We start from the raw sequence: 27,804 nt of genomic DNA on the forward strand, positions 1-27,804 counted from the left end.
AGCTCGGGGGATTTGCTCTAGCAACCTTTTGGGTTACTGGCCCAATGCTCTAACCACTAACCATTTCTCGTGCCTGTTAAATGATATTATTCGGTAGTGATACTTTGTTAACATGATTTAAAATTCTTAAAAAGCAAAAAAACAAAACAAAACACGTCAACCTAAATCTCCTGAGAAAAAAACCTGATGTAAAAATAATCACCAAAACCACTTGGTTAGAATATAACCAGCTGCAGCAGTACATACAGTATATAACCACAATACAGGGAAATCTGTATTCTCGATTTTTGTCATTTCTATTGTGCCATAGATAAACCAGAGCTCTGATATAGAATGATGAGCTCAGGTTATAGAAAAAAGTCTGATATTACTGTGTCTTAGCCGCTGAAGCATAGCCGCTGTAGTTTAGCCTCTGTAGTATAGTCACTGTAGTTTAGCCGCTGTAGTATAGTCACTGTAGTTTAGCCGCTGTAGTTTAGCCTCTGTAGTATAGTCACTGTAGTTTAGCCGCTGTAGTTTAGCCGCTGTAGTATAGCCACTGTAGTATAGCCACTGTAGTTTAGCCACTGTAGTTTAGCCTCTGCAGTATAGCCGCTGTAGTATAGCCACTGTAGTATAGCCGCTGTAGCGTGGACCGCTGTAGTATAGCCGCTGTAGTATAGTCGCTGCAGTATAGTCACTGTAGTTTAGCCTCTGTAGTTTAGCCGCTGTAGTATAGCCACTGTAGTATAGCCGCTGTAGCTTGGACCGCTGTAGTATAGCCGCTGTAGTATAGCCACTGTAGTATAGCCACTGTAGTATAGCCGCTGTAGCGTGGACCGCTGTAGTATAGCCGCTGTAGTATAGCCACTGTAGTATAGCCGCTGTAGCTTGGACCGCTGTAGTATAGCCGCTGTAGTATAGCCGCTGTAGTATAGTCGCTGTAGTATAGCCGCTGTAGTATAGCCACTGTAGTATAGCCGCTGTAGCGTGGACCGCTGTAGTATAGCCACTGTAGTATAGCCACTGTAGTATAGCCGCTGTAGTATAGCCACTGTAGTATAGCCGCTGTAGCTTGGACCGCTGTAGTATAGCCGCTGTAGTATAGTCGCTGTAGTATAGCCACTGTAGTATAGCCACTGTAGCATAGCCGCTGTAGTATAGCCGCTGTAGCTTGGACCGCTGTAGTATAGCCGCTGTAGTATAGCCACTGTAGTATAGCCACTGTAGCATAGCCGCTGTAGTTTAGCCGCTGTAGTTTAGTCGCTGTAGTATAGCCGCTGTAGCTTGGACCGCTGTAGTATAGTCGCTGTAGTATAGCCTCTGTAGTTTAGCCACTGTAGTATAGCCACTGTAGCATAGCCGCTGTAGTATAGCCTCTGTAGTTTAGCCACTGTAGTATAGCCGCTGTAGTTTAGCCTCTGTAGTTTAGCCGCTGTAGTATAGCCGCTGTAGCATAGCCGCTGTAGCTTAGCCGCTGTAGTTTAGTCACTGTAGTATAGCCGCTGTAGTATAGCCGCTGTAGTTTAGCCGCTGTAGTTTAGCCGCTGTAGTTTAGCCGCTGTAGTTTAGTCGTTGTAGTATAACAGGTTGTAGTATAGCCGCTGTAGTTTAGCCGCTGTAGTATAGCCGCTGTAGTATAGCCGCTGTAGTATAGCCGCTGTAGTATAGCCGCTGTAGTTTAGCCGCTGTAGTTTAGCCGCTGTAGTTTAGCCGCTGTAGTTTAGCTGTCACAAAGCGTAGCACTAGCAGGCAACAACATGGGCAGCCTGGGAATCCATCTTGGGCAGTCAGTATGAATCTCACTGGCCCATCGCAGCGGGAAAAACTGGTTGCAAATGGCATGTTTTATGATGTCATGCTCAGGTTGTGCTATATGCTGATTGGATAACGAATGACGTTATGCTTATGTCTTTTTACAACCAGAAAAATACGTCTTTATATCTAGTTGTGTTCTGGTTCTGGTTATTTAACCAGATAACAACCAAAATATAACATCTTTCTCCTGATTTCTTGATGTCGTCATTAAAAAGACCTTCATAGCTGGCTGTACAGTAACAGCGACCAATTGGTTGTAATCTGGTTATTTAACACCTTCTTAACCAGAAAAAAAGTTTACAATCAGAAAATGACATAATGTGCCAGATTTAGCCTTTTAGTCTGATCTAGTCCATGTACAGTCCGGTCCAGGTCTGTCCGGTCCAGTCTGGTTCGGTCCAGTCCAGTCAGGTCTAGGCACAATGTGAGAGAGTTAGTTTGATAAGTCCCTCTGTGTGCATTTTATAGAGCAGTTTGAACTCTGCTGGCAGCTGGTGGGACTCCTGCCACTTGGTGGTGAACTTGGTACCCATCTTGTCATAATAGTGATAGGGCAGCTCCTTGCCCGTGTTGGGGTCCCAGCCAAAGGGCCAGAAGCCGTACAGGTGGATCTCCTCACACATGGACGAGGCCAGAGTGTACATGAGGATCCCTGTGCTCAGACGCTTCGGTGACAGCTGCTTGGTCTTCCAGTATCTGTAGCACAGACCAACAGAACAGACAGGGTTAGAATGGATACTGTTAGAATGGGTAGTTAGAATGGATACTGTTAGAATGGATACTGTTAGAATGGATACTGTTAGAATGGATACTGTTAGAATGGGTACTGTTAGAATGGATACTGTTAGAATGGATACTGTTAGAATGGTTACTGTTAGAATGGATACTGTTAGAATGGTTACTGTTAGAATGGATACTGTTAGAATGGTTACTGTTAGAATGGGTACTGTTAGAATGGATACTGTTAGAATGGTTACTGTTAGAATGGATACTGTTAGAATGGATACTGTTAGAATGGTTACTGTTAGAATGGTTACTGTTAGAATGGATACTGTTAGAATGGGTACTGTTAGAATGGATACTGTTAGAATGGATACTGTTAGAATGGTTACTGTTAGAATGGATACTGTTAGAATGGTTACTGTTAGAATGGATACTGTTAGAATGGGTACTGGATACTGTTAGAATGGATACTGTTAGAATGGATACTGTTAGAATTGATACTGGATACTGTTAGAATGGGTACTGGATACTGTTAGAATGGGTACTGGATACTGTTAGAATGGGTACTGTTAGAATGGATTGGAATGTGTGTGTGTGTGGTTTTGTGTGTGGTTATGTGTGTGTGTGTGTGTTTTTGGGTGTGTGTGTGTTTATGTGTGTGGTTATGTGTGTGTGTGTGTGTGCGTGTGTGTTTATGTGTGTGTGTTTATGTGTGTGTGTGTGTTTATGTGTGTGGTTATGTGTGTGTTTGTGTGCGTGTGTGTTTATGTGTGTGTGTTTATGTGTGTGTGTGTGTTTATGTGTGTCTGTGTGTGTGTGTATGTGTGTGTATGTGTGTGCGAGTGTTTATGTGTGTGGTTATATGTGTGTGTTTGTGTGTTTATCAATCTATCAAATGTATTCATAAAGCCATTTTTACATCAGCCGATGTCACAAAGTGCTTATATCGGAAATCCAGCCTAAAACCCAAACAAGCAAGCAATGCAAATGTAGAAGTGTGTGTGTGTGTGTGTGTTTGTGTGTGTGTGTGTGTGTGTGTGTGTGTGTGTGTGTATGTGTGAGTGCTGTACATGTTCCTGTACTAAGTTGTAAACCAATTGAAACCATTGATGCATTATCCCAAAATGAAATTGTCCCCTCATCAATGGACACAATAGACACTGGTGTTTAATGCAGACGGAGTTAAACGAATATATTCAGTGCGAACAGGTTACTTTAATGGGATTGAGGGAGATGATAGTACAACCAGGCTGTGTCCCAAATAGCACTCTGTTCACTTTCTAGCACACTACTTTTGACAAGAGCCCAGAGAGCTGTGGACACCAGGGCCCATAGGGCTGTGTTCACCAGGGCCCATAGGGCTGTGGTCACCTGGCAGTTTCCTGACCTGGGGTACCCACCGTTCCCTGAACTGGGGACAGACCATTCCCTGACCTGAGGACCCTCTGGCCACCGCACGTGGGGAACCCCCTGACCACGTCTCTGGGGCTTAGCCGGTCCCTGCCTCCAGATTCCCGACGAGTCTCACCCAGGGGTCCCAGTCTGTTCCACTATGGGAGCCATCGCGTTCAGCAGTGGTGAAAGAGTCACCAACCTCAGTGAGCTACCAAAGACAGCTGTGGCAGGCGTGCCACATTCCTCCTTCAGCTGTGGCCAGCCTCCGGCATTGTACTCCGCGCCCAAGGAAGAGCCCCAGCGTCCCTGCAACAACTGAGTTAGTGGATCCTCTGCCACGACATTGTTCCCTCAACATTGTGCACCCTCCTGGCCCCATAGTGGCGGCAGGGTAGCCTAGTGGTTAGAGTGTTGGACTAGTAACCGGAAGGTTGCAAGTTCAAACCCCTTAGCTGACAAAGTACAAATCTGTAATTCTGCCCCTGAACAGGCAGTTAACCCACTGTTCCTAGGCCATCATTGAAAATAAGAATTTGTTCTTAACTGACTTGCCTGTTTAAGTAATTGTAAAATATATATTTTTAAATGGTTCTGTAAAGTGACACTGGCTATCAGCTGCCCCTCTAATACGGACAGACTGTAAAAAAGGCCATGCCTGTGCACATGACTTTCTCCACAGTCCCATTAGCAAGTTCTGGTTCACGACCAAGTTGACTGTTTATTTTAGGAAGATTGTCGATGCATCCAAGAAGTGAAGTTATGGGATTTATTGTCGGGAGGTTTGTTACCTACGTTAAGATGATGATTGACTGTAAGCAATTGCCTTTAGGCCTAATTACCTCTGTAGTTGTATAGCACTGCTGCAGCTTGTATATTTCAGACACTGTAAAGACCGACGCCGGACAGGAGAAGGAGGTACGGGGAGTCAGACATTTATTCGGGAACAGACATAGAATAAGACAGGAACAGCGTCAGCACACGGGAAACACGGACATATGACAAACACCGCACTGGGGAACAGAGCTGGGGAACTGACAAATATAGGAGAGGGAACTGACAAATATAGGAGAGGGAACTGACAAATATAGGAGAGGGAACTGACAAATATAGGAGAGGGAACTGACAAATATAGGAGAGGGAACTGACAAATATAGGAGAGGGAACTGACAAATATAGGAGAGGGAACTGACAAATATAGGAGAGGTAACACACAGGTGACTGAGTGAGTCCAGGGGAGCCCAATATCGCCGCACTGGGGAACAGAGCTGGGGAACTGACAAATATAGGAGAGGTAACAAACAGGTGACTGAGTGAGTCCAGGGGAGCCCAATATCGCTGAAGTGCGTGACGAGGGAAGGCAGGTGTACGTACATGATGGTGGCGGGAGTCCGTAATTCAGGGCAGCCTGGCGTCCACGAGCACCAGGGGGGAGCAGGCGGGACAGATACCCTATTAGCATGTTGTTTATATTGCATTGGATGCCTGATTGTTTAGAGATGGTTAATTTGTATAGCCTACATGCACACTTTAACACTTATTCATGCTACTGTTAAGCCATGGCAGGAGATTCTAGAAGTTTCACACTGTCCTCAGTGAGATTTATGACTCTGAGGCACCGGACACAGATCAGATAAGATCTACATTAGGCCAGAGAGAGAGGGCAATAAATCGTGCCTTCCGAATGATTAGTTCTCTCTCTATGGCGAGACGGTTATACATATCCCTGCTGTGTGTATGTAATGCCATTCTACCAGGCTATGTACAGATCCCGTGGTATTGTGGCATTATTATAGTTCATATACATACACTACCGGTCAAAAGTTTTAGAACACCTACTCATTCAAGGTTTTGTATTTATTCACTCCTACCTTGTCACAACACGACTGATTGGCTCAAACGCTTTAAGAAGGAAAGAACTTTTAACAAGGCTCACCTGTTAATTGAAATGCCTTCCAGGTGACTACGTCATGAAGCTGGTTGAGAGAATGCCAATGCCAAGAGTGTGCAAAGCTGTCATCAAGGAAAAGGGTGGCTAATTGAAGGATCTCAAATATAAAATATATTTTGATTTGTTTAACACTTTTTTGGTTACTACATGATTCCATATGTGTTATTTCATAGTGTTGATGTCTTCACTGTTATCATACAATGTAGAGAATAGTAAAAAATTAAGAGAAACCCTTGAATGAGTAGCTGTCCTAAAACTTTTGACTGGTAGTGTATATGTCCCCTTTCCCCTATAGAACCCTAGTAAGCTTCACGGTCGTTCTAGTTGTTTCTTGTTTTTGTTGGCGATATCCAAAATAAAAATAAAATGTACGTTCACCACGCTGCACCTTGGTCCGGTCATGTACCTGACGATGTTTGTGACAGAACTACCCACCACCAAAGGACCATGCAGCGTGGCCAGGAGGAGCAGGGATCCTGGGACCGGGAGAAGTGGGAGTGGAGGACCCCATGGACATGGGAGGAGGTTATGGCAGGGGACAAGACCCTGCCATGGAAACAGGCGGAAACAGCAAGGGAGGAACGGCGGCGATACCAGGAGTCACGGCAACGAGGTAAGCACGAGAGGCAGCTCCAAAATTTTTGGGGGAGGGGACACACAGGGAGTGTGGCAGAGTCAGGGTTCAGAGCCAACTCCTCGTGCTTACCGTAGGGAGCGTGGAACTACGTCTCCTCAATTCAGGGATGACCCATGGCACAAAGCCTCCAGTGATGATCCATGGCCCGAAGCCTCCAGTGATTATCCATGGCCCGAAGGCTCCAGTGATGATCCATGGCCCGAAGCCTCCAGTGATGATCCATGGCCCGAAGCCTCCAGTGATGATCCATGGCCCGAAGCCTCCAGTGATGATCCATGGCCCGAATCCTCCAGTGATGATCCATGGCCCGAAGCCTCCAGTGATGATCCATGGCCCGAAGCCTCCAGTGATGATCCATGGCCCGAAGCCTCCAGTGAGCCTCCAGTGATGATCCATGGCCCGAAGCCTCCAGTGATGATCAATGGCCCGAAGCCTCTAGTGATGATCCATGGCCCGAAGCCTCCAGTGATGATCCATGGCCCGAAGCCTCCAGCGACGGCCTCCGGTCCGGAGCCTCCAGCGACTGTCCCCGGTCCGGAGCCTCCAGCGAGTGTCCCCGGTCCGGAGCCTCCAGCGAGGGTCCCCGGTCAGGAGCCTCCAGCGACGGTCCCCGGTCAGGAGCCTCCAGCGACGGTCCCCGGTCCGGAGCCTCCAGCGACGGTCCCCGGTCCGGAGCCTCCAGCGACGGTCCCCGGTCCGGAGCCTCCAGCGACGGTCCCCGGTCCGGAGCCTCCAGCGACGGTCCCCGGTCCAGAGCCTCCAGTGAGGGTCCCAGGTCCGGAGCCCGCGGAGAGGGTCCCCGCACCAGAGGCGCCACCAAAGTGGGGGGAGCCAGAGGTGGAGCGGGGTCTACGTCCCGCACCGGAGCCACCACCAAGGTAGATGCCCACCAGGACCCTCCCCTATAGTGTCAGGTTTGCGGCCAGTGTCCGCAGCTTTGGGGGGGAGATCTTGACCGTAGAGATCTTTCTATTCTCTGTTTGGTTGGTCAGGGTGTGACTCGGTGGGAAACTCTGTGTTCTGTGTTTCTATGTTTTGGCCGGGTACGGTTCTCAATCAGGGACAGCTGTCTATCGTTGTCTCTGATTGAGAATCATACTTATGCAGCCTTTTTTCCTTTAGCATTTTGTGGGTAGTTGACTTTGTTAGTGGCCTGTGTAGCCCTACTCAGCTTCACGTTCGTTTTGTTCTTTCTTGTTTTTGTTGGCGACATCCAAAATAAAAAGAAATGTACGCTCACCACACTGCACCTTAGTCCGGTCATTTCCCTGACGACGTTCGTAACAGAACTACCCACCACCAAAGGACCAAGCAGCATGGCCAGGAGGAGCAGGGATCCTGGGACCGGGAGAAGAGGGAGTGGAGGACCTCATGACGTTGATAAAATAGTCAAATAATTAGTAGGAAACAACTTTTCTAGCATTATCATGTCGTCAAATTTACTTAAAAAATATGGCAATGTTGTCATAAGCTAGCAAAATTCATCAAAAATAGTTAGCAAAGCTAACGTTAGCTAGCTAAAATCCAGTTGTCTCCCCGCAATCTTAGCTAGCTGACGTTATAATCTGGTGACATCAAAATGGTGACAAAGGGGTTTCCTACTAATTATTATTATTATTATTTGCCTCATTTTGAACACCATTGGATTTCCAAGCCACTGCACTTTGGATGTAACCTTCTTCCCGCTTTCAAGGAGCGGGACTCTAACCCGGACGCTTATAAGAAATCCTGTATTCTCTCAGATGAACCATCAAACAGGCAAAGCATCAATACAGGACTAAGATCGAATCGTACTACACCGGCTCTGAGGCTCGTCGGATGTGGCAGGGCTTGCAAACTATTACAGACTACAAAGGGAAGCACAGCTGAGAAGCTTCCCATTGACACGAGCCTACCAGACGAGCTAAATCACTTCTATGCTCGAATCGATGCAAGTAACACTGAAGCATGCATGAGAGCATCAGCTGTTCCGGACGACTGTGTGATCGCTCTCCATTGCCGATGTGAGTAAGACCTTTAAACAGGTCAACATTCACAATGCCGCAGGGCCAGACGGATTACCAGGACGTGTACTCCGAGCATGCGCTGACCAACTGGCAAGTGTCTTCAATTACATTTTCAAACTCATTTTCAAACTGAGTCTGTAATACCGACATGTTTCAAGCAGACCACCATAGTCTCTGTGTCCAAGAACACCAAAGTAACCTGCCTAAATGACTACCGAACCGTAGCACTCACAGCTGTAACCATGAGGTGCTTTGAAAGGCTGGTCATGGCTCAAATCAACACCATTATCCCAGAAACCATAGACCCACTCCAATTTGTATACCTCCCCAACAGATCCACAGATGATGCAATTTCTATTGTACTCCACACTGCCCTTTCCCATTATTTTAGTATTTTGGCCACAATTGGCCCAGCGTCGCCCGGGTTTGGCCGGGGTAGGCAGATATTGTCAATGAGAATTTCTTAACTGACTTGTCTAGTTAAATAAAGGTTAAATAAATAAATAACAGCATTTCACTGTAAGGTCTACTACACCTGTTGTATTCGGTGCATGTGACAAATACAATTTGATTTAAAAGCCATGAATTGGCTGTAAACTGCAGTGAATAGTCTCCCATTTGAATAACCGCTCAAAAGCCTGGCATTTTGAATGCATATTCATTTAGGAATAACTGCATCTAGTCTGCTTGATCGGGGCAAACATTTAGATCAGTTATGTTTTTTGCCTCTGCAGTTGAACCTACAACCAGTACTATGGTGTATTTTTTCAGGATGTATAAGCTAACAGAAACGCTCTAACGCAGTGATTTCTAGTGGCGCGCATATATGAATTACGATAATGCAGGAGCGCGGAGTAAGTTGTATCCATAGTTTCCACCCCCGTGGCGGCAGGGTAGCTTAGTGGTTAGAGTGTAGAGGCGGCAGGGTAGTTTAGTGGTTAGAGTGTAGAGGCGGCAGGGTAGCTTAGTGGATAGAGTGTAGAGGCGGCAGGGTAGCTTAGTGGATAGAGTGTAGTGGCGGCAGGGTAGTTTAGTGGTTAGAGTGTAGAGGCGGCAGGGTAGCTTAGTGGTTAGAGTGTAGAGGCGGCAGGGTAGCTTAGTGGATAGAGTGTAGAGGCGGCAGGGTAGCTTAGTGGTTAGAGTGTAGAGGCGGCAGGGTAGCTTAGTGGTTAGAGTGTAGAGGCGGCAGGGTAGCTTAGTGGATAGAGTGTAGAGGCGGCAGGGTAGCTTAGTGGATAGAGTGTAGTGGCGGCAGGGTAGCTTAGTGGTTAGAGTGTAGAGGCGGCAGGGTAGCTTAGTGGTTAGAGTGTAGAGGCGGCAGGGTAGCTTAGTGGTTAGAGTGTAGAGGCGGCAGGGTAGTTTAGTGGATTAGAGTGTAGAGTCGGCAGGGTAGCTTAGTGGATAGAGTGTAGTGGCGGCAGGGTAGCTTAGTGGTTAGAGTGTTGGGCGGCAGGGTAGCTTAGTGGTTAGAGTTCAAATCCCAGGGTGACAAGTGGTTAAATCTGTAGAGGAGGCAGGTAGCTTAGTGGATAACCCACTGTTGGCGGCTGGGTAGCTTAGTGGTTAGAGTGTAGAATTTGTTCTTAGGGTAGCTTAGTGGTTAGAGTGTAAAGGCAGGGTAGCTTAGTGGTTAGAAGAGGCGGCAGGGTAGCTTAGTGGAAAGCTCAGAGGCGGCAGGGTAGTTTAGTGGTTAGAGTGTAGAGGCGGCAGGGTAGCTTAGTGGTTAGAGTGTAGAGGCGGCAGGGTAGTTTAGTGGTTAGAGCGTTGGACTAGTAACCGAAAGGTTGCAAGTTCAAATCCCCAAGCTGACAAGGTACAAATCTGTCGTTCTGCCCCTGAACAGGCAGTTAACCCACTGTTCCTTGGCTGTCATTGTAAATAAGAATTTGTTCTTAATTAACTGACTTGCCTCCTTAAATAAAGGTAAAATAAAAAATTAGCTTCCATGTTTTTAAAAGCTTCGGAAAAGGAGGTGGAAAGCTCAATACGATGCTGATCCGTGTACAGTTAGAGGAGAAGACATAGCTACACAGCTAGCCATGACATTTTAATATATACATCGTGTTGGTCAATGATAGCTCTTCTTTTCTTAGCGTATTACTACATTTTCATGTCAGTTACTGGTGGAAAGGTTATGGTAAGAAGCATGGATTGTACAAGGTTAAAATAAAATCTATTTCTGAGAAGAACATACAAAAGTCCAAATGCAATGTTGGGTGTGTCCAATGCTATGTTGGGTGTGTCCAATGCTATGTTGGGTGTGTCCAATGCTATGTTGGGTGTGTCCAATGCTATGTTGGGTGTGTCCAATGCAATGTTGGGTGTGTCCAATGCTATGTTGGGTGTGTCCAATGCAATGTTGGGTGTGTCCAATGCTATGTTGGGTGTGTCCAATGCAATGTTGGGTGTGTCCAATGCTATGTTGGGTGTGTCCAATGCTATGTTGGGTGTGTCCAATGCTATGTTGGGTGTGTCCAATGCAATGTTGGGTGTGTCCAATGCTATGTTGGGTGTGTCCAATGCAATGTTGGGTGTGTCCAATGCTATGTTGGGTGTGTCCAATGCAATGTTGGGTGTGTCCAATGCTATGTTGGGTGTGTCCAATGCTATGTTGGGTGTGTCCAATGCTATGTTGGGTGTGTCCAATGCAATGTTGGGTGTGTCCAATGCTATGTTGGGTGTGTCCAATGCTATGTTGGTTGTGTCCAATGCTATGTTGGGTGTGTCCAATGCAATGTTGAGTGTGTCCAATGCCATGTTGGGTGTGTCCAATGCCATGTTGGGTGTGTCCAATGCAATGTTGAGTGTGTCCAATGCCATGTTGGGTGTGTCCAATGCTATGTTGGGTGTGTCCAATGCTATGTTGGGTGTGTCCAATGCTATGTTGGGTGTGTCCAATGCTATGTTGGGTGTGTCCAATGCAATGTTGGGTGTGTCCAATGCAATGTTGGGTGTGTCCAATGCCATGTTGGGTGTGTCCAATGCAATGTTGAGTGTGTCCAATGCCATGTTGGGTGTGTCCAATGCTATGTTGGGTGTGTCCAATGCTATGTTGGGTGTGTCCAATGCTATGTTGGGTGTGTCCAATGCAATGTTGGGTGTGTCCAATGCTATGTTGGGTGTGTCCAATGCTATGTTGGGTGTGTCCAATGCTATGTTGGGTGTGTCCAATGCTATGTTGGGTGTGTCCAATGCAATGTTGGGTGTGTCCAATGCTATGTTGGGTGTGTCCAGTGCTATGCTAGGTGTGTCCAAGTTGTGATTCTATATTACTTGTGTTAATATGTAACTTGTGATCTGTTAAGAGCTTCCTCTTGAAGACAATAAACATAAATCAATCAATCAACCAACCAACAAATCAATCAATTTATCAATCAACCAATCACTCTGGTGTGTCCAGTCTTACCGGTTTATGTACTGCATGATGTTGCCAGGCCAGGCTAGCTGAACCTTCAGCTGTCCTCTGTGCTCCACAAAGAAGTCGACCAGTGTCCTGGTAACCGTGGCCGAGGTATGGAAGAAGAAGGCAGGGATCCAGAGTATGGCCCCGTCCAGCTTCTTCAGACTCAGGAAGAAGTTGTTCCTGTCCTGGAGGGTCAGCAGGTTGTTGTAGTACTTCTCCAGGATGCTGGGGTTAAAGGTCGTGAGGTTGGTCCTCCGCCCCACGTCCCGGCGGAAGATCTCAGTGGGAGCGAAGTTGCAGCGGAAGACGAAGTCAAACTTCTCGATCTCGGGACCACAACGACTCCCTGTGAGGACGCCGCTGTTCCCCACCACGGCACACACATTGTAGTGCTTGTTGACGATGGGAGAGGCCTCGGGAAGCAGGGACTTGAAGTTCTCTCCGATAGAGAAGACGTACTTGTGGCTGGAGTAGTCATAGTGCATCAGCTGACCCACGCGCACGCTGCTCCGGGTCAGGGTGAAGTTGTGGGCGATGTCGATGTGCTGAGAGATCTCTTTTCTGGAAGAGATGGAGAGATCAGAATAGGTGGGGGAAATGTTAGGCTACATTCCAAATCGCACCCTATGTCCTATGTAGTGTACTTCATTTGATCAGGACCCCTATGGGAGATATAAGAAAGTTCAGGAAATATATACAGTACCAGTCAAAAGTTTCAAATACACCTACTCATTCAAGGGTTTTTCTTAATTTTTTACTATTTTCTACATTGTAGAAATAATAGTGAATACATCAAAACTATGAAATGACACATATGGAATTGTGGAGTAACCAAAAAAGTGTTAAACAAATCAAAATATATTTTATATTTGAGATTCTTCAAAGTAGCCACCCTTTGCATTGATGACATCTTTGCACACTCTTGGCATTCTCTCAACCAGCTTCATGAGGAATGTTTTTCCAACAGTCTTGAAGGAGTTCACACATATGCTGAGCACTTGCTGGCTGCTTTTTCTTCACTCTGCGGTCCAACTCATCCCAAACCTTCTCAATTTTGCTGAGGTCAGGTGATTGTGAAATAGCCCTTACACAGCCTGGAGGTGTGTTTTGGGTCATTTTCCTGTTGAAAAACAAATGATAGTCCCACAAAGCGCAAACCAGATCCTCATTGACGCACTAAATTCCCATAGAAATTGGATTCATAGAACTGTCATTGTCATTGAAAGCAAGTCTAATAAGCGGTAGATCTGTCCTATGTGCGCTATTTCTATGTTTCCCGTTCTTAAGTTTAGTTTTTGTGTACTTTAGGTTTTGTAAGCCAGCTTTAAACAGCTGAAAATACAATATTTTTGGTTATGGAAAATATATTTCACAGCGGTTTAGATTGTACAATGATTCTCTATTGTCAAATAAACTGAAAGTAGGCAAACTATTAGAATATGAGCAACCAGGAAAAGGCAGAGCGATTTCTGCATATTGCACCTTCAAGAAGTGTCCATGTTGTCTGCCTTCTCCTCCACCAGTGGTAGCGTCCCACTCCCCCACCCCTTGCACACTAGGAACCCCAAAATAAATGCCTGGTGACCTATGGAGGGTCTTACTGAATCCTGTATGCATGGAACTTGCTAACTCTCCTTACGATCCAGTAATATCAATCAAATTCAATCAAATCTATTTATAAAGCACTTTTTACACCAGCAGATAATACATAAACAACACTCCCTCCTAAAACCACTCCTAAACTCTCCTAAACAACACTCCCTCCTAAAACCACTCCTAAACTCTCCTAAACAACATTCCCTCCTAAAACCACTCCTAAACTCTCCTGAACAACACTCCCTCCTATAACCACTCCTAAACTCTCCTAAACAACATTCCCTCCTAAACACTCCTAAACTCTCCTAAACAACACTCCCTCCTAAAACCACTCCTAAACTCTCCTGAACAACACTCCCTCCCAAAACCACTCCTAAACTCTCCTGAAACAACATTCCCTCCTAAAACCACTCCTAAACTCTCCTAAACAACACTCCCTCCCAAAACCACTCCTAAACTCTCCTGAACAACATTCCCTCCTAAAACCACTCCTAAACTCTCCTAAACAACACTCCCTCCCAAAACCACTCCTAAACTCTCCTGAACAACATTCCCTCCTAAAACCACTCCTAAACTCTCCTAAACACTCCCTCCCAAAACCACTCCTAAACTCTCCTGAACAACATTCCCTCCTAAAACCACTCCTAAACTCTCCAAAACAACACTCCCTCCCAAAACCACTCCTAAACTCTCCTGAACAACATTCCCTCCTAAAACCACTCCTAAACTCTCCTAAACAACACTCCCTCCTAAACACTCCTAAACTCTCCTAAACAACACTCCCTCCTAAAACCACTCCTAAACTCTCCTGAACAACACTCCCTCCCAAAACCACTCCTAAACTCTCCTAACAACATTCCCTCCTAAAACCACTCCTAAACTCTCTAAACAACACTCCCTCCCAAAACCACTCCTAAACTCTCCTGAACAACATTCCCTCCTAAAACCACTCCTAAACTCTCCTAAACAACACTCCCTCCCAAAACCACTCCTAAACTCTCCTGAACAACATTCCCTCCTAAAACCACTCCTAAACTCTCCTAAACAACACTCCCTCCCAAAACCACTCCTAAACTCTCCTGAACAACATTCCCTCCTAAAACCACTCCTAAACTCTCCTAAACAACACTCCCTCCCAAAACCACTCCTAAACTCTCCTGAACAACATTCCCTCCTAAAACCACTCCTAAACTCTCCTAAACAACACTCCCTCCCAAAAACCACTCCTAAACTCTCCTGAACAACATTCCCTCCTAAAACCACTCCTAAACTCTCCTAAACAACATTCCCTCCTAAACACTCCTAAACTCTCCTAAACAACACTCCCTCCTAAAACCACTCCTAAACTCTCCTGAACAACACTCCCTCCCAAAACCACTCCTAAACTCTCCTGAACAACATTCCCTCCTAAAACCACTCCTAAACTCTCCTAAACAACACTCCCTCCCAAAACCACTCCTAAACTCTCCTGAACAACATTCCTCCTAAAACCACTCCTAAACTCTCCTAAACAACACTCCCTCCCAAAACCACTCCTAAACTCTCCTGAACAACATTCCCTCCTAAAACCACTCCTAAACTCTCCTAAACAACACTCCCTCCCAAAACCACTCCTAAACTCTCCTGAACAACATTCCCTCCTAAAACCACTCCTAAACTCTCCAAAACAACACTCCCTCCCAAAACCACTCCTAAACTCTCCTGAACAACATTCCTCCTAAAACCACTCCTAAACTCTCCTAAACAACATTCCCTCCTAAACACTCCTAAACTCTCCTAAACAACATCCCTCCTAAAACCACTCCTAAACTCTCCTGAACAACACTCCCTCCCAAAACCACTCCTAAACTCTCCTGAACAACATTCCCTCCTAAAACCACTCCTAAACTCTCCTAAACAACACTCCCTCCCAAAACCACTAAACTCTCCTGAAACAACATTCCCTCCTAAAACCACTCCTAAACTCTCCTAAACAACATTCCCTCCCAAAACCACTCCTAAACTCTCCTGAACAACATTCCCTCCTAAACCACTCCTAAACTCTCCTAAACAACACTCCCTCCTAAAACCACTCCTAAACTCTCCTAAACAACATTCCCTCCTAAAACCACTCCTAAACTCTCCTGAACAACACTCCCTCCCAAAACCACTCCTAAACTCTCCTGAACAACATTCCCTCCCAAAACCACTCCTAAACTCTCCTAAACAACACTCCCTCCCAAAACCACTCCTAAACTCTCCTGAACAACATTCCCTCCTAAAACCACTCCTAAACTCTCCTGAACAACATTCCCTCCTAAACACTCCTAAACTCTCCTAAACAACATTCCTCCTAAAACCACTCCTAAACTCTCCTGAACAACATTCCCTCCTAAACCACTCCTAAACTCTCCTGACAACATTCCCTCCTAAAACCACTCCTAAACTCTCCTAAACAACACTCCCTCCCAAAACCACTCCTAAACTCTCCTAAACACTCCTAAACAACATTCCCTCCTAAAACCACTCCTAAACTCTCCTAAACAACATTCCCTCCCAAAACCACTCCTAAACACTCCTAAACAACATTCCCTCCTAAAACCACTCCTAAACACTCCTAAACAACATTCCCTCCTAAAACCACTCCTAAACTCTCCTAAACAACATTCCCTCCTAAAACCACTCCTAAACACTCCTGAACAACATTCCCTCCTAAAACCATTCCTAAACACTCCTGAACAACATTCCCCCCCAAAACCAATCCTAAACACTCCTAAACAACATTCCCTCCTAAAACCACTCCTAAACACTCCTGAACAACATTCCCTCCTAAAACCACTCCTAAACACTCCTGAACAACATTCCCTCCCAAAACCACTCCTAAACACTCCTGAACAACATTCCCTCCCAAAACCACTCCTAAACTCTCCTAAACAACATTCCCTCCTAAAACCACTCCTAAACTCTCCTAAACAACATTCCCTCCCAAAACCACTCCTAAACACTCCTGAAACAACATTCCCTCCCAAAACCACTCCTAAACTCCCTAAACAACATTCCCTCCTAAAACCACTCCTAAACTCTCCTAAACAACATTCCCTCCTAAAACCACTCCTAAACACTCCTAAACAACATTCCCTCCTAAAACCACTCCTAAACTCTCCTAAACAACATTCCCTCCTAAAACCACTCCTAAACACTCCTAAACAACATTCCCTCCTAAAACCACTCCTAAACTCTCCTAAACAACATTCCCTCCCAAAACCAGTCCTAAACTCTCCTGAGCAACATTCCCTCCCAAAACCACTCCTAAACTCTCCTAAACAACATTCCCTCCTAAAACCACTCCTAAACTCTCCTAAACAACATTCCCTCCCAAAACCACTCCTAAACTCTCCTAAACAACATTCCCTCCCAAAACCACTCCTAAACACTCCTAAACAACATTCCCTCCTAAAACCATTCCTAAACACTCCTAAACAACATTCCCCCTAAACACTCCTGAACAACATTCCCTCCTAAAACCACTCCTAAACACTCCTAAACAACATTCCCTCCTAAAACCACTCCTAAACACTCCTAAACAACATTCCCTCCTAAAACCACTCCTAAACACTCCTAAACAACATTCCCTCCTAAAACCACTCCTAAACACTCCTAAACAACATTCCCTCCTAAAACCACTCCTAAACTCTCCTAAACAACATTCCCTCCTAAAACCACTCCTAAACACTCCTAAACAACATTCCCTCCTAAAACCACTCCTAAACTCTCCTAAACAACATTCCCTCCCAAAACCACTCCTAAACTCTCCTAAACAACATTCCCTCCCAAAACCACTCCTAAACACTCCTAAACAACATTCCCTCCTAAAACCACTCCTAAACACTCCTGAACAACATTCCCTCCTAAAACCACTCCTAAACTCTCCTAAACAACATTCCCTCCTAAAACCACTCCTAAACTCTCCTAAACAACATTCCCTCCTAAAACCACTCCTAAACACTCCTAAACAACATTCCTCCTAAAACCACTCCTAAACTCTCCTAAACAACATTCCCTCCCAAAACCAGTCCTAAACTCTCCTAAACAACATTCCCTCCCAAAACCACTCCTAAACTCTCCTAAACAACATTCCCTCCTAAAACCACTCCTAAACTCTCCTAAACAACATTCCCTCCTAAAACCACTCCTAAACACTCTAAACAACATTCCCTCCTAAAACCACTTCCTAAACTCTCCTAAACAACATTCCCTCCTAAACACTCCTAAACAACATTCCCTCCTAAACCACTCCTAAACTCTCCTAAACAACATTCCCTCCCAAAACCACTCCTAAACACTCCTGAACAACATTCCCTCCTAAAACCACTCCTAAACACTCCTAAACAACATTCCCTCCTAAAACCACTCCTAAACACTCCTAAACAACATTCCCTCCTAAACCACTCCTAAACTCTCCTAAACAACATTCCCTCCTAAAACCACTCCTAAACACTCCTAAACAACATTCCCCCTAAACACTCCTGAACAACATTCCCTCCTAAACCACTCCTAAACTCTCCTAAACAACATTCCCTCCCAAAACCACTCCTAAACACTCCTGAACAACATTCCCTCCTAAAACCACTAAACACTCCTAAACAACATTCCCTCCTAAAACCACTCCTAAACACTCCTAAACAACATTCCCTCCTAAAACCACTCCTAAACTCTCCTAAACAACATTCCCTCCTAAAACCACTCCTAAACACTCCTAAACAACATTCCCTCCTAAAACCACTCCTAAACACTCCTGAACAACATTCCCTCCTAAAACCACTCCTAAACACTCCTGAACAACATTCCCTCCTAAAACCACTCCTAAACACTCCTAAACAACATTCCCTCCTAAAACCACTCCTAAACTCTCCTAAACAACATTCCCTCCTAAAACCACTCCTAAACTCTCCTAAACAACATTCCCTCCAAAACCACTCCTAAACACTCCTAAACAACATTCCCTCCTAAAACCACTCCTAAACACTCCTAAACAACATTCCCTCCTAAAACCACTCCTAAACACTCCTAAACAACATTCCCTCCTAAACCACTCCTAAACACTCCTGAACAACATTCCCTCCCAAAACCACTCCTAAACTCTCCTAAACAACATTCCCTCCTAAAACCACTCCTAAACTCTCCTAAACAACATTCCCTCCTAAAACCACTCCTAAACACTCCTAAACAACATTCCCCCCTAAAACCACTCCTAAACACTCCTAAACAACATTCCCTCCTAAAACCACTCCTAAACACTCCTAAACAACATTCCCTCCTAAAACCACTCCTAAACACTCCTAAACAACATTCCCTCCCAAAACCAGTCCTAAACTCTCCTAAACAACATTCCCTCCCAAAACCACTCCTAAACTCTCCTAAACAACATTCCCTCCTAAAACCACTCCTAAACTCTCCTAAACAACATTCCCTCCCAAAACCACTCCTAAACTCTCCTAAACAACATTCCCTCCTAAAACCATTCCTAAACACTCCTAAACAACATTTCCCCTAAACACTCCTGAACAACATTCCCTCCTATACCACTCCTAAACTCTCCTAAACAACATTCCCTCCCAAAACCACTCCTAAACACTCCTGAACAACATTCCCTCCTAAAACCACTCCTAAACACTCCTAAACAACATTCCCTCCTAAAACCACTCCTAAACACTCCTAAACAACATTCCCTCCTAAAACCACTCCTAAACACTCCTAAACAACATTCCCTCCTAAAACCACTCCTAAACACTCCTAAACAACATTCCCCCTAAAACCACTCCTAAACACTCCTAAACAACATTCCCTCCCAAAACCAGTCCTAAACTCTCCTGAGCAACATTCCCTCCCAAAACCACTCCTAAACTCTCCTAAACAACATTCCCTCCTAAAACCACTCCTAAACACTCCTAAACAACATTCCCTCCCAAAACCACTCCTAAACTCTCCTAAACAACATTCCCCTCCCAAAACCACTCCTAAACACTCCTAAACAACATTCCCTCCTAAAACCACTCCTAAACACTCCTGAACAACATTCCCTCCTAAAACCACTCCTCCTAAACAACATTCCTTCCTAAACCACTCCTAAACTCTCCTAAACAACATTCCCTCCTAAAACCACTCCTAAACACTCCTAAACAACATTCCCTCCTAAAACCACTCCTAAACACTCCTAAACAACATTCCCTCCTAAAACCACTCCTAAACTCTCCTAAACAACATTCCCTCCTAAAACCAGTCCTAAACTCTCCTAAACAACATTCCCTCCCAAACCACTCCTAAACTCTCCTAAACAACATTCCCTCCTAAAACCACTCCTAAACTCTCCTAAACAACATTCCCTCCCAAAACCACTCCTAAACTCTCCTAAACAACATTCCCTCCCAAAACCACTCCTAAACACTCCTAAACAACATTCCCTCCTAAAACCATTCCTAAACACTCCTAAACAACATTCCCCCTAAACACTCCTGAACAACATTCCCTCCTATACCACTCCTAAACTCTCCTAAACAACATTCCCTCCCAAAACCACTCCTAAACACTCCTGAACAACATTCCCTCCTAAAACCACTCCTAAACACTCCTAAACAACATTCCCTCCTAAAACCACTCCTAAACACTCCTAAACAACATTCCCTCCTAAAACCACTCCTAAACTCTCCTAAACAACATTCCCTCCTAAAACCACTCCTAAACACTCCTAAACAACATTCCCTCCTAAAACCACTCCTAAACTCTCCCAAAACCACTCCTAAACACTCCTAAACAACATTCCCCCTAAACACTCCTGAACAACATTCCCTCCTAAAACCACTCCTAAACACTCCTAAACAACATTCCCTCCCAAAACCACTCCTAAACACTCCTAAACAACATTCCTCCTAAAACACTCCTAAACACTCCTGAACAACATTCCCTCCTAAAACCACTCCTAAACACCCCTGAACAACATTCCCTCCTAAAACCACTCCTAAACACTCCTAAACAACATTCCCTCCTAAAACCACTCCTAAACACTCCTGAACAACATTCCCTCCTAAAACCACTCCTAAACACTCCTAAACAACATTCCTCCTAAAACCACTCCTAAACATCCTAAACAACATTCCCTCCTAAAACCACTCCTAAACACTCCTGAACAACATTCCCTCCTAAAACCATTCCTAAACACTCCTAAACAACATTCCCTCCCAAACACACTCCTGAACAACATTCCCTCCTAAAACCACTCCTAAACACTCCTAAACAACATTCCCTCCTAAAACCATTCCTAAACTCTCCTAAACAACATTCCCTCCCAAAACCACTCCTAAACACTCCTGAACAACATTCCCTCCTAAAACCATTCCTAAACACTCCTAAACAACATTCCCCCTAAACACTCCTGAACAACATTCCCTCCTATACCACTCCTAAAAACACCTAAACAAAATTCCCTCCTAAACCACACCAAAACAACATTCCCTCCTAAACCATTCCTAAAAACAGCTACTCAACATTCCCTACTAAACCACTCCTAAACACTCCGAAACAACATTCCCTCCTAAACAACATTCCCTCTGAAACACTCCTAAACAACATTCCCTCCTAAACCATTCTTAAAAACACCTAAACAACATTCCTCTTAAACTACTCTTAAAAACACAAACAATATTCCTCCTAAACAGCATTCCTCTTAAACTACTCCTAAAAACTCCAAAATAATATTCCTCATAAACTACTCCTAAACACCCCGAAACAACATTCCTCATAAACTACTCCTAAACACTCCTCAATAATATTCCTCCTAAACAACATTCCTCTTAAACTATTTCTAAACACTCCTAAACAATATTCCTCAAAAACTACTCCTAAACAACATTCCTCTTAAAATATTCTTAAACACTCCTAAACAACATTCTCTCCTAACACTCCATAGCTTATTGCCTGGTCTAATCTCGGCACCCAGAACCAAATCTGCTTCTATCATTTTAATATTAAGGTTTGTCACCAGAGACCAAGCCTGGTCTAAAGTTAGTCTGCTTCGATGAGCCTGGCGTGGGTCATGTTCATTAGGCCCCCCAAAAGGTTTTGAAAAAGGAAGGTCACTACCTTAATGTGTCCAATAACAACACTATTTTCTGATGTAAAACGTTTTGCAACGTTAGTGCTTAATGAATAGGAACCAACTGTATCCTATAGACTACTTCACCTATGTTCTGTGAAAGCTGTTCTGTTACAGCGTTAAAACGTTTTGCAACGTTAGCGCGTGCTGAACAGCATCCAGATGTATCCTATAGACTACTTCACCTATGTTCTGTGAAAGCTGTTCTGTTACAGCGTTAAAACGTTTTGCAACGTTAGCGCGTGCTGAACAGCATCCAGATGTATCCTATAGACTACTTCACCTATGTTCTGTGAAAGCTGTTCTGTTAAAACGTTTTGCAACGTTAGTGCTTAATGAATAGAAACCAACTGTATCCTATAGGCTACTTCACCTATGTTCTGTGAAAGCTGTTCTGTTACAGCGTTAAAACGTTTTGCAACGTTAGCAGCATCCAGATGTATCCTATAGACTACTTCACCTATGCTGAACAGCATCCAGATGTATCCTATAGACTACTTCACCTATGTTCTGTGAAAGCTGTTCTGTTAAAACGTTTTGCAACGTTAGTGCTTAATGAATAGAAACCAACTGTATCCTATAGGCTACTTCACCTATGTTCTGTGAAAGCTGTTCTGTTACAGCGTTAAAACGTTTTGCAACGTTAGCGCGTGCTGAACAGCATCCAGATGTATCCTATAGACTACTTCACCTATGTTCTGTGAAAGCTGTTCTGTTATAGCGCCATTTGGAAGTGTTCTCCTGGATGATCTCGTTTAGGGCCTTGGTCAGAGGGGTGAAGGCTGGGTCCAGGTACTTCATGGCCAGCTGAGACCTGTGGACAGAGGCAAACACATTGATACATTGGTTGGATGATATTCTGGTGGCATTGTACTTGTGAAGGGAGGCGACTGTGGCTGTGGGGATAAAACATGGAGAGTTATGGAACTGAGGTGTGAGAGATTGTTTTACATGTACAGTATGGTTAGTATGCCAAGTTAAATAAAGGTTAAATAAAATGTTAAATAAAAATGATTGATTTCCAAATGGCATCCTATTGTCTATATAGGGCCTATTGGGCTTCATTAAATACTACCCGCAAAACACCAGTCTCAACGTCAACAATGAAGAGGTGACTCCGGGATGCTGACCTTCTAGGAAGAGTTGCAAAGAAAAAGCCATATCTCAGACTGGCAAAAAAAGAAGAAAAGATTAAGATGGGCAAAAGAACACAGACACTGGAAAGAGGAACTCTGCCTAGAAGGCCAGCATCCCGGAGTCGCCTCTTCACTGTTGACGTTGAGACTGGACAGAGGAACTCTGCCTAGAAGGCCAGCATCTCGGAGTCGCCTCTTCACTGTTTACGTTGAGACTGGTGTTTTGCGGGTACTATTTAATGAAGCTACCAGTTGAGGACTTGTGGCAGGACCTCTGGCAGTCTCTATGGGGGTGCCACAGGGTTCAATTCTTGGACCGACTCTCTTCTCTGTATACATCAATGAGGTCGCTCTTGCTGCTGGTGAGTCTCTGATTCACCTCTACGCAGACGACACCATTCTGTATACTTCCGGCCCTTCTTTGGACACTGTGTTAACAACCCTCCAGGCAAGCTTCAATGCCATACAACTCTCCTTCCGTGGCCTCCAATTGCTCTTAAATACAAGTAAAACTAAATGCATGCTCTTCAACCGATCGCTACCTGCACCTAACCGCCTGTCCAACATCACTACTCTGGACGGCTCTGACTTAGAATACGTGGACAACTACAAATACTTAGGTGTCTGGTTAGACTGTAAACTCTCCTTCCAGACCCATATCAAACATCTCCAATCCAAAGAAAAATCTAGAATTGGCTTCCTATTTCGCAACAAAGCATCCTTCACTCATGCTGCCAAACATACCCTTGTAAAACTGACCATCCTACCAATCCTCGACTTTGGCGATGTCATTTACAACATAGCCTCCAATACCCTACTCAACAAATTGGATGCAGTCTATCACAGTGCAATCCGTTTTGTCACCAAAGCCCCATATACTACCCACCATTGCGACCTGTACGCTCTCGTTGGCTGGCCCTCGCTTCATACTCGTCGCCAAACCCACTGGCTCCATGTCATCTACAAGACCCTGCTAGGTAAAGTCCCCCTTATCTCAGCTCGCTGGTCACCATAGCATCTCCCACCTGTAGCACACGCTCCAGCAGGTATATCTCTCTAGTCACCCCCAAAACCAATTCTTTCTTTGGCCGCCTCTCCTTCCAGTTCTCTGCTGCCAATGACTGGAACGAACTACAAAAATCTCTGAAACTGGAAACACTTATCTCCCTCACTAGCTTTAAGCACCAACTGTCAGAGCAGCTCACAGATTACTGCACCTGTACATAGCCCACCTATAATTTAGCCCAAACAACTACCTCTTTCCCAACTGTATTTAATTTTTATTTATTTATTTATTTTGCTCCTTTGCACCCCATTATTTTTATTTCTACTTTGCACATTCTTCCATTGCAAAACTACCATTCCAGTGTTTTACTTGCTATATTGTATTTACTTTGCCACCATGGCCTTTTTTGCCTTTACCTCCCTTCTCACCTCATTTGCTCACATTGTATATAGACTTGTTTATACTGTATTATTGACTGTATGTTTGTTTTACTCCATGTGTAACTCTGTGTCGTTGTATCTGTCGAACTGCTTTGCTTTATCTTGGCCAGGTCGCAATTGTAAATGAGAACTTGTTCTCAACTTGCCTACCTGGTTAAATAAAGGTAAAATAAATAAATAAATAAATAAAACTTGTGAGGCGTCTGTTTCTCAAACTAGACACTCTAATGTACTTGTCCTCTTGCTCAGTTGTGCACCGGGGCCTCCCACTCCTCTTTCTATTCTGGCTAGGGCCAGTTTGCGCTGTTCTGTGAAGGGAGTGGTACACAGCGTTGTACGAGATCTTCAGTTTCTTGGCAATTTCTCTCATGGAATAGCCTTCATTTCTCAGAACAAGAATAGACTGATAAGGTTCAGAAGAAAGTCTTTGTTTCGAGCCATTTTGAGCCTGTAATCGAACCCATAAATGCTGATGCTCCAGGTACTCAACTAGTCTGAAGAAGGTCAGTTTTATTGCTTCTTTAATCAGGACAACAGTTTTCAGCTGTGATAACATAATTGCAAACAGGTTTTCTAATGATCAATTAGCCTTTTAAAATGATAAACTTGGATTAGCTAACACAACGTGCCATTGGAACACAGGAGTGATGGTTGCTGATAATGGGCCTCTGTACACCTACGTAGATAGGCGTACAAAACTACAATATGCCGTTTCCAGCTACAATAGTAATTTACAACATTAACAATGTCTACATTGTATTTCTGATCAATTTGATGCTATATTATAATGGACAAATATGTGCTTTTCTTTCAAAAACAAGGACATTTCTAAATGACCCCAAACTTTTGAACAGTAGTGCATATAGTGGGAAGTTTACATACACCTTAGCCAAATACATTTAAACTCAGTTTTTCACAATTCCTGACATTTAATCCTAGTAAAAAATTCCCTGTCTTAGGTCAGTTAGGATCATCACTTTATTTTAAGAATGTGAAATGTCAGAATAATAGTAGAGAGAATGATTTATTTCAGCTTTGATATCTTTCATCACATTCCCAGTGGGTCAGAAGTTTACATACACTCAATTAGTATTTGGTAGCATTGCCTTTAAATTGTTAAACTTGGGTCAAATGTTTCGGGTAGGCTTCCACAAGCTTCCCACAATAAGTTGGGTGAATTTTGGCCCATTCATCCTGACAGAGCTGGAGTAACTGAGTCAGGTTTGTAGGCCTCCTTGCTCGCACATGCTTTTTCAGTTCTGCCCAAACATTTTCTATAGGATTGAGGTCATGGCTTTGTGATGGCCACTCCAATACTTGACTTTGTTGTCCTTAAACCGTTTTGCCACAACTTTGGAAGTATGCTTGGGGTCATTGTTAATTTTGAAGACCCATTTGCGACCAATCTTTAACTTCCTGACTGATGTCTTCAGATGTTGCTTCAATATATCCACATCATTTTCCATCATCATGATGCCATCTATTTTGTGAAGTAGACCAGTCCCTCCTGCAACGAAGCACCCCCACAACATGATGCTGCCACCCCTGTGCTTCACGGTTGGGATGTTGTTCTTCGGCATGCAAGCCTCCCCCTTTTTCCTCCAAACATAACGATGGTCATTATGGCCAAACTGTTCTATTTTTGTTTCATCAGACATTTCTCCAGAAAGTACCATCTTTGTCCCCATGTGCAGTTGCAAACCATAGTCTGGCTTTTTTATGGCGGTTTTGGAGCAGTGGCTTCTTGGTTATGTCGATATAGGACTCGTTTTACTGTGGATATATATACTTTTGTACCTGTTTCCTCCAGCATCTTCACAGGGTCCTTTGTTGTTGTTCTGGGATTGATTTGCACTTTTCGCACCAAAGTAAGTTCATCTCTAGGAGAGAGAACACGTCTTCTTCCTGAGCGGTATGACGGCTACGTGGTCCCATGGTGTTTATACTTGCATACTATTGTTTGTACAGATGAACGTGGTACCTTCAGGCGTTTGGAAATTGCTCCCAAGGATGAACCAGACTTTTTCTGAGGTCTTGGCTGATTTCTTTTGATTTTCCCATAATGTCAAGCAAAGAGGCACTGAGTTTGAAGGTAGGCCTTGAAATACATCCACAGGTACACCTCCAATTGACTCAAATTATGTCAAATAGCCTATCAGAAGCTTCTAAAGCCATGTTATCATTTTCTGGAATGTTCCAAGCTGTTTAAAGGCACAGTCAACTTAATGTATGTAAACTTTGTGATACAGTGAATTTTAAGTGAAATAATCTGTCTGTAAACAATTGTTGGAAAAATGACTTGTATCATGCACAAAGTAGATGTCCTAACCGACTTGCCAAAACTATAGTTTGTTAACAAGTAATTTGTGGAGTGGTTTAAAAACGAGTTTTAATGATTCCAACCTAAGTGTATTTCAACTTCGACTTCATCTGTATATATATATATGTTTAGTTTATGTGGAGAGGAAGGGAGGGCATCCAATGATACAGCCTGATACACCTTGGTTTCAACAAAGCGGGGTATGATTACAGGGTGGAAATGAATTTACCGCCACATTTAAATCAGAACCAAGGACAGCTCCCTTGAGCGAGCCAGAGAACACAGCAGCCAGTGGCTATTGCGTCACAGCTGGACGTTCAGGACCTCTCTAGCTGAGCATCATAACACAGGGGCCTTGTGACAAAGCCTTCACAGCAGTACGATCATTACAACATGCGCTGTGCTTCTTGTTCATGACCAGATAGGATTAAATTCGGCTGTATTTCCGACCGGTGAGCTGGCTTGTTGTTGTATTCATTAATTTGGCTGAGATTCGACCTTGATATCAGGCTGAATAAAAAAAACTGTGACATGCGGTAAATTCAATAATCGTGGGAAATATGGAGACGTTGATTATTGATATGACCTTAGAATATGACGAGAGAACCGACAGAGGCGTCGTTATATTTATTCTGTGACAGTATAGGCCTTTTGGTTTGTGGTGTAGCCGATTGTAGGCTAGCAGCCTATGACACAAGCCCCCCTAATATGAAGCCCCCCCCTGCTATTCTGGAAATAAAAACACACCATGATATGTTGCATGATAATAAAGACCGTTACGTGTATGTATATGCTACAAGAACGTAAAACCGCACACTTCAGCAGGCTATTGCCTACGCACATAGCACACATTTCTATTGCGAGATGTTATTGTAATACTTACCGAAATCCGGTATGAAACATATACATCCGAGAACCCCCTGAACTTGCGTATTTGGGGTTCGTGAATAGAAAATCTTTTTTTATTGACACGTAGCTGATCAATGAGAGTATGAGCAGAGCAACACTGAGCATCACCAACCCCAGGACGCTCGCTATGCGGACCATATTTCCGAGTTGACATTCCCGTCTGTGCAACGACAAGGACAGCTATGTTGCTATTCAGCGGAGGAGAAGCGACATGTCGGTTGGCCTGTCATATTTGATTTTATACCCAGAGACAGTCAGATAGAATATGAAAGAGGTAGCGACAGGCAGCATCTGAAAGGGTTCTTGTTTTGAAGGTATGTCTCTGTTTCTTGGCTCAGAGCGGTTCTCATTCTCCCGGTG

The 27,804-nt window shown here is 44.2% G+C and overlaps 1 protein-coding gene across 1 annotated transcript; it reads right to left on the bottom strand.

Annotated features, from left to right (window-relative positions):
* Positions 1–27,804, bottom strand: st8sia3 (ST8 alpha-N-acetyl-neuraminide alpha-2,8-sialyltransferase 3). The gene is made up of 4 exons (XM_042327908.1): positions 27,419–27,804; positions 22,325–22,447; positions 11,913–12,470; positions 1–2,493 (listed from the first exon to the last, which is right to left on the bottom strand). The coding sequence occupies exons 1-4, from the start codon at positions 27,580–27,582 to the stop codon at positions 2,211–2,213; spliced, it is 1,128 nt and encodes a 375-aa protein (XP_042183842.1). The 5' UTR covers positions 27,583–27,804; the 3' UTR covers positions 1–2,210.

Source organism: Oncorhynchus tshawytscha, linkage group LG09, assembly GCF_018296145.1.
Source record: "Oncorhynchus tshawytscha isolate Ot180627B linkage group LG09, Otsh_v2.0, whole genome shotgun sequence".
NCBI classification, from domain to species: Eukaryota; Metazoa; Chordata; class Actinopteri; order Salmoniformes; family Salmonidae; genus Oncorhynchus; species Oncorhynchus tshawytscha.

What these genes read in the sequence shown, in the direction of transcription:
- st8sia3 (XM_042327908.1), bottom strand. Translation starts at nt 27,582, where the DNA reads ATGGTCCGCATAGCGAGCGTCCTGGGGTTGGTGATGCTCAGTGTTGCT. An exon ending in ATGTTTCATACCGGATTTCG is followed by an intron (nt 22,448 to 27,418) that starts GTAAGTATTACA and finishes CTCTGTCCACAG; the next exon opens with GTCTCAGCTGGCCATGAAGT. An exon ending in ATCATGCAGTACATAAACCG is followed by an intron (nt 2,494 to 11,912) that starts GTAAGACTGGAC and finishes TCTGTGCTACAG; the next exon opens with ATACTGGAAGACCAAGCAGC.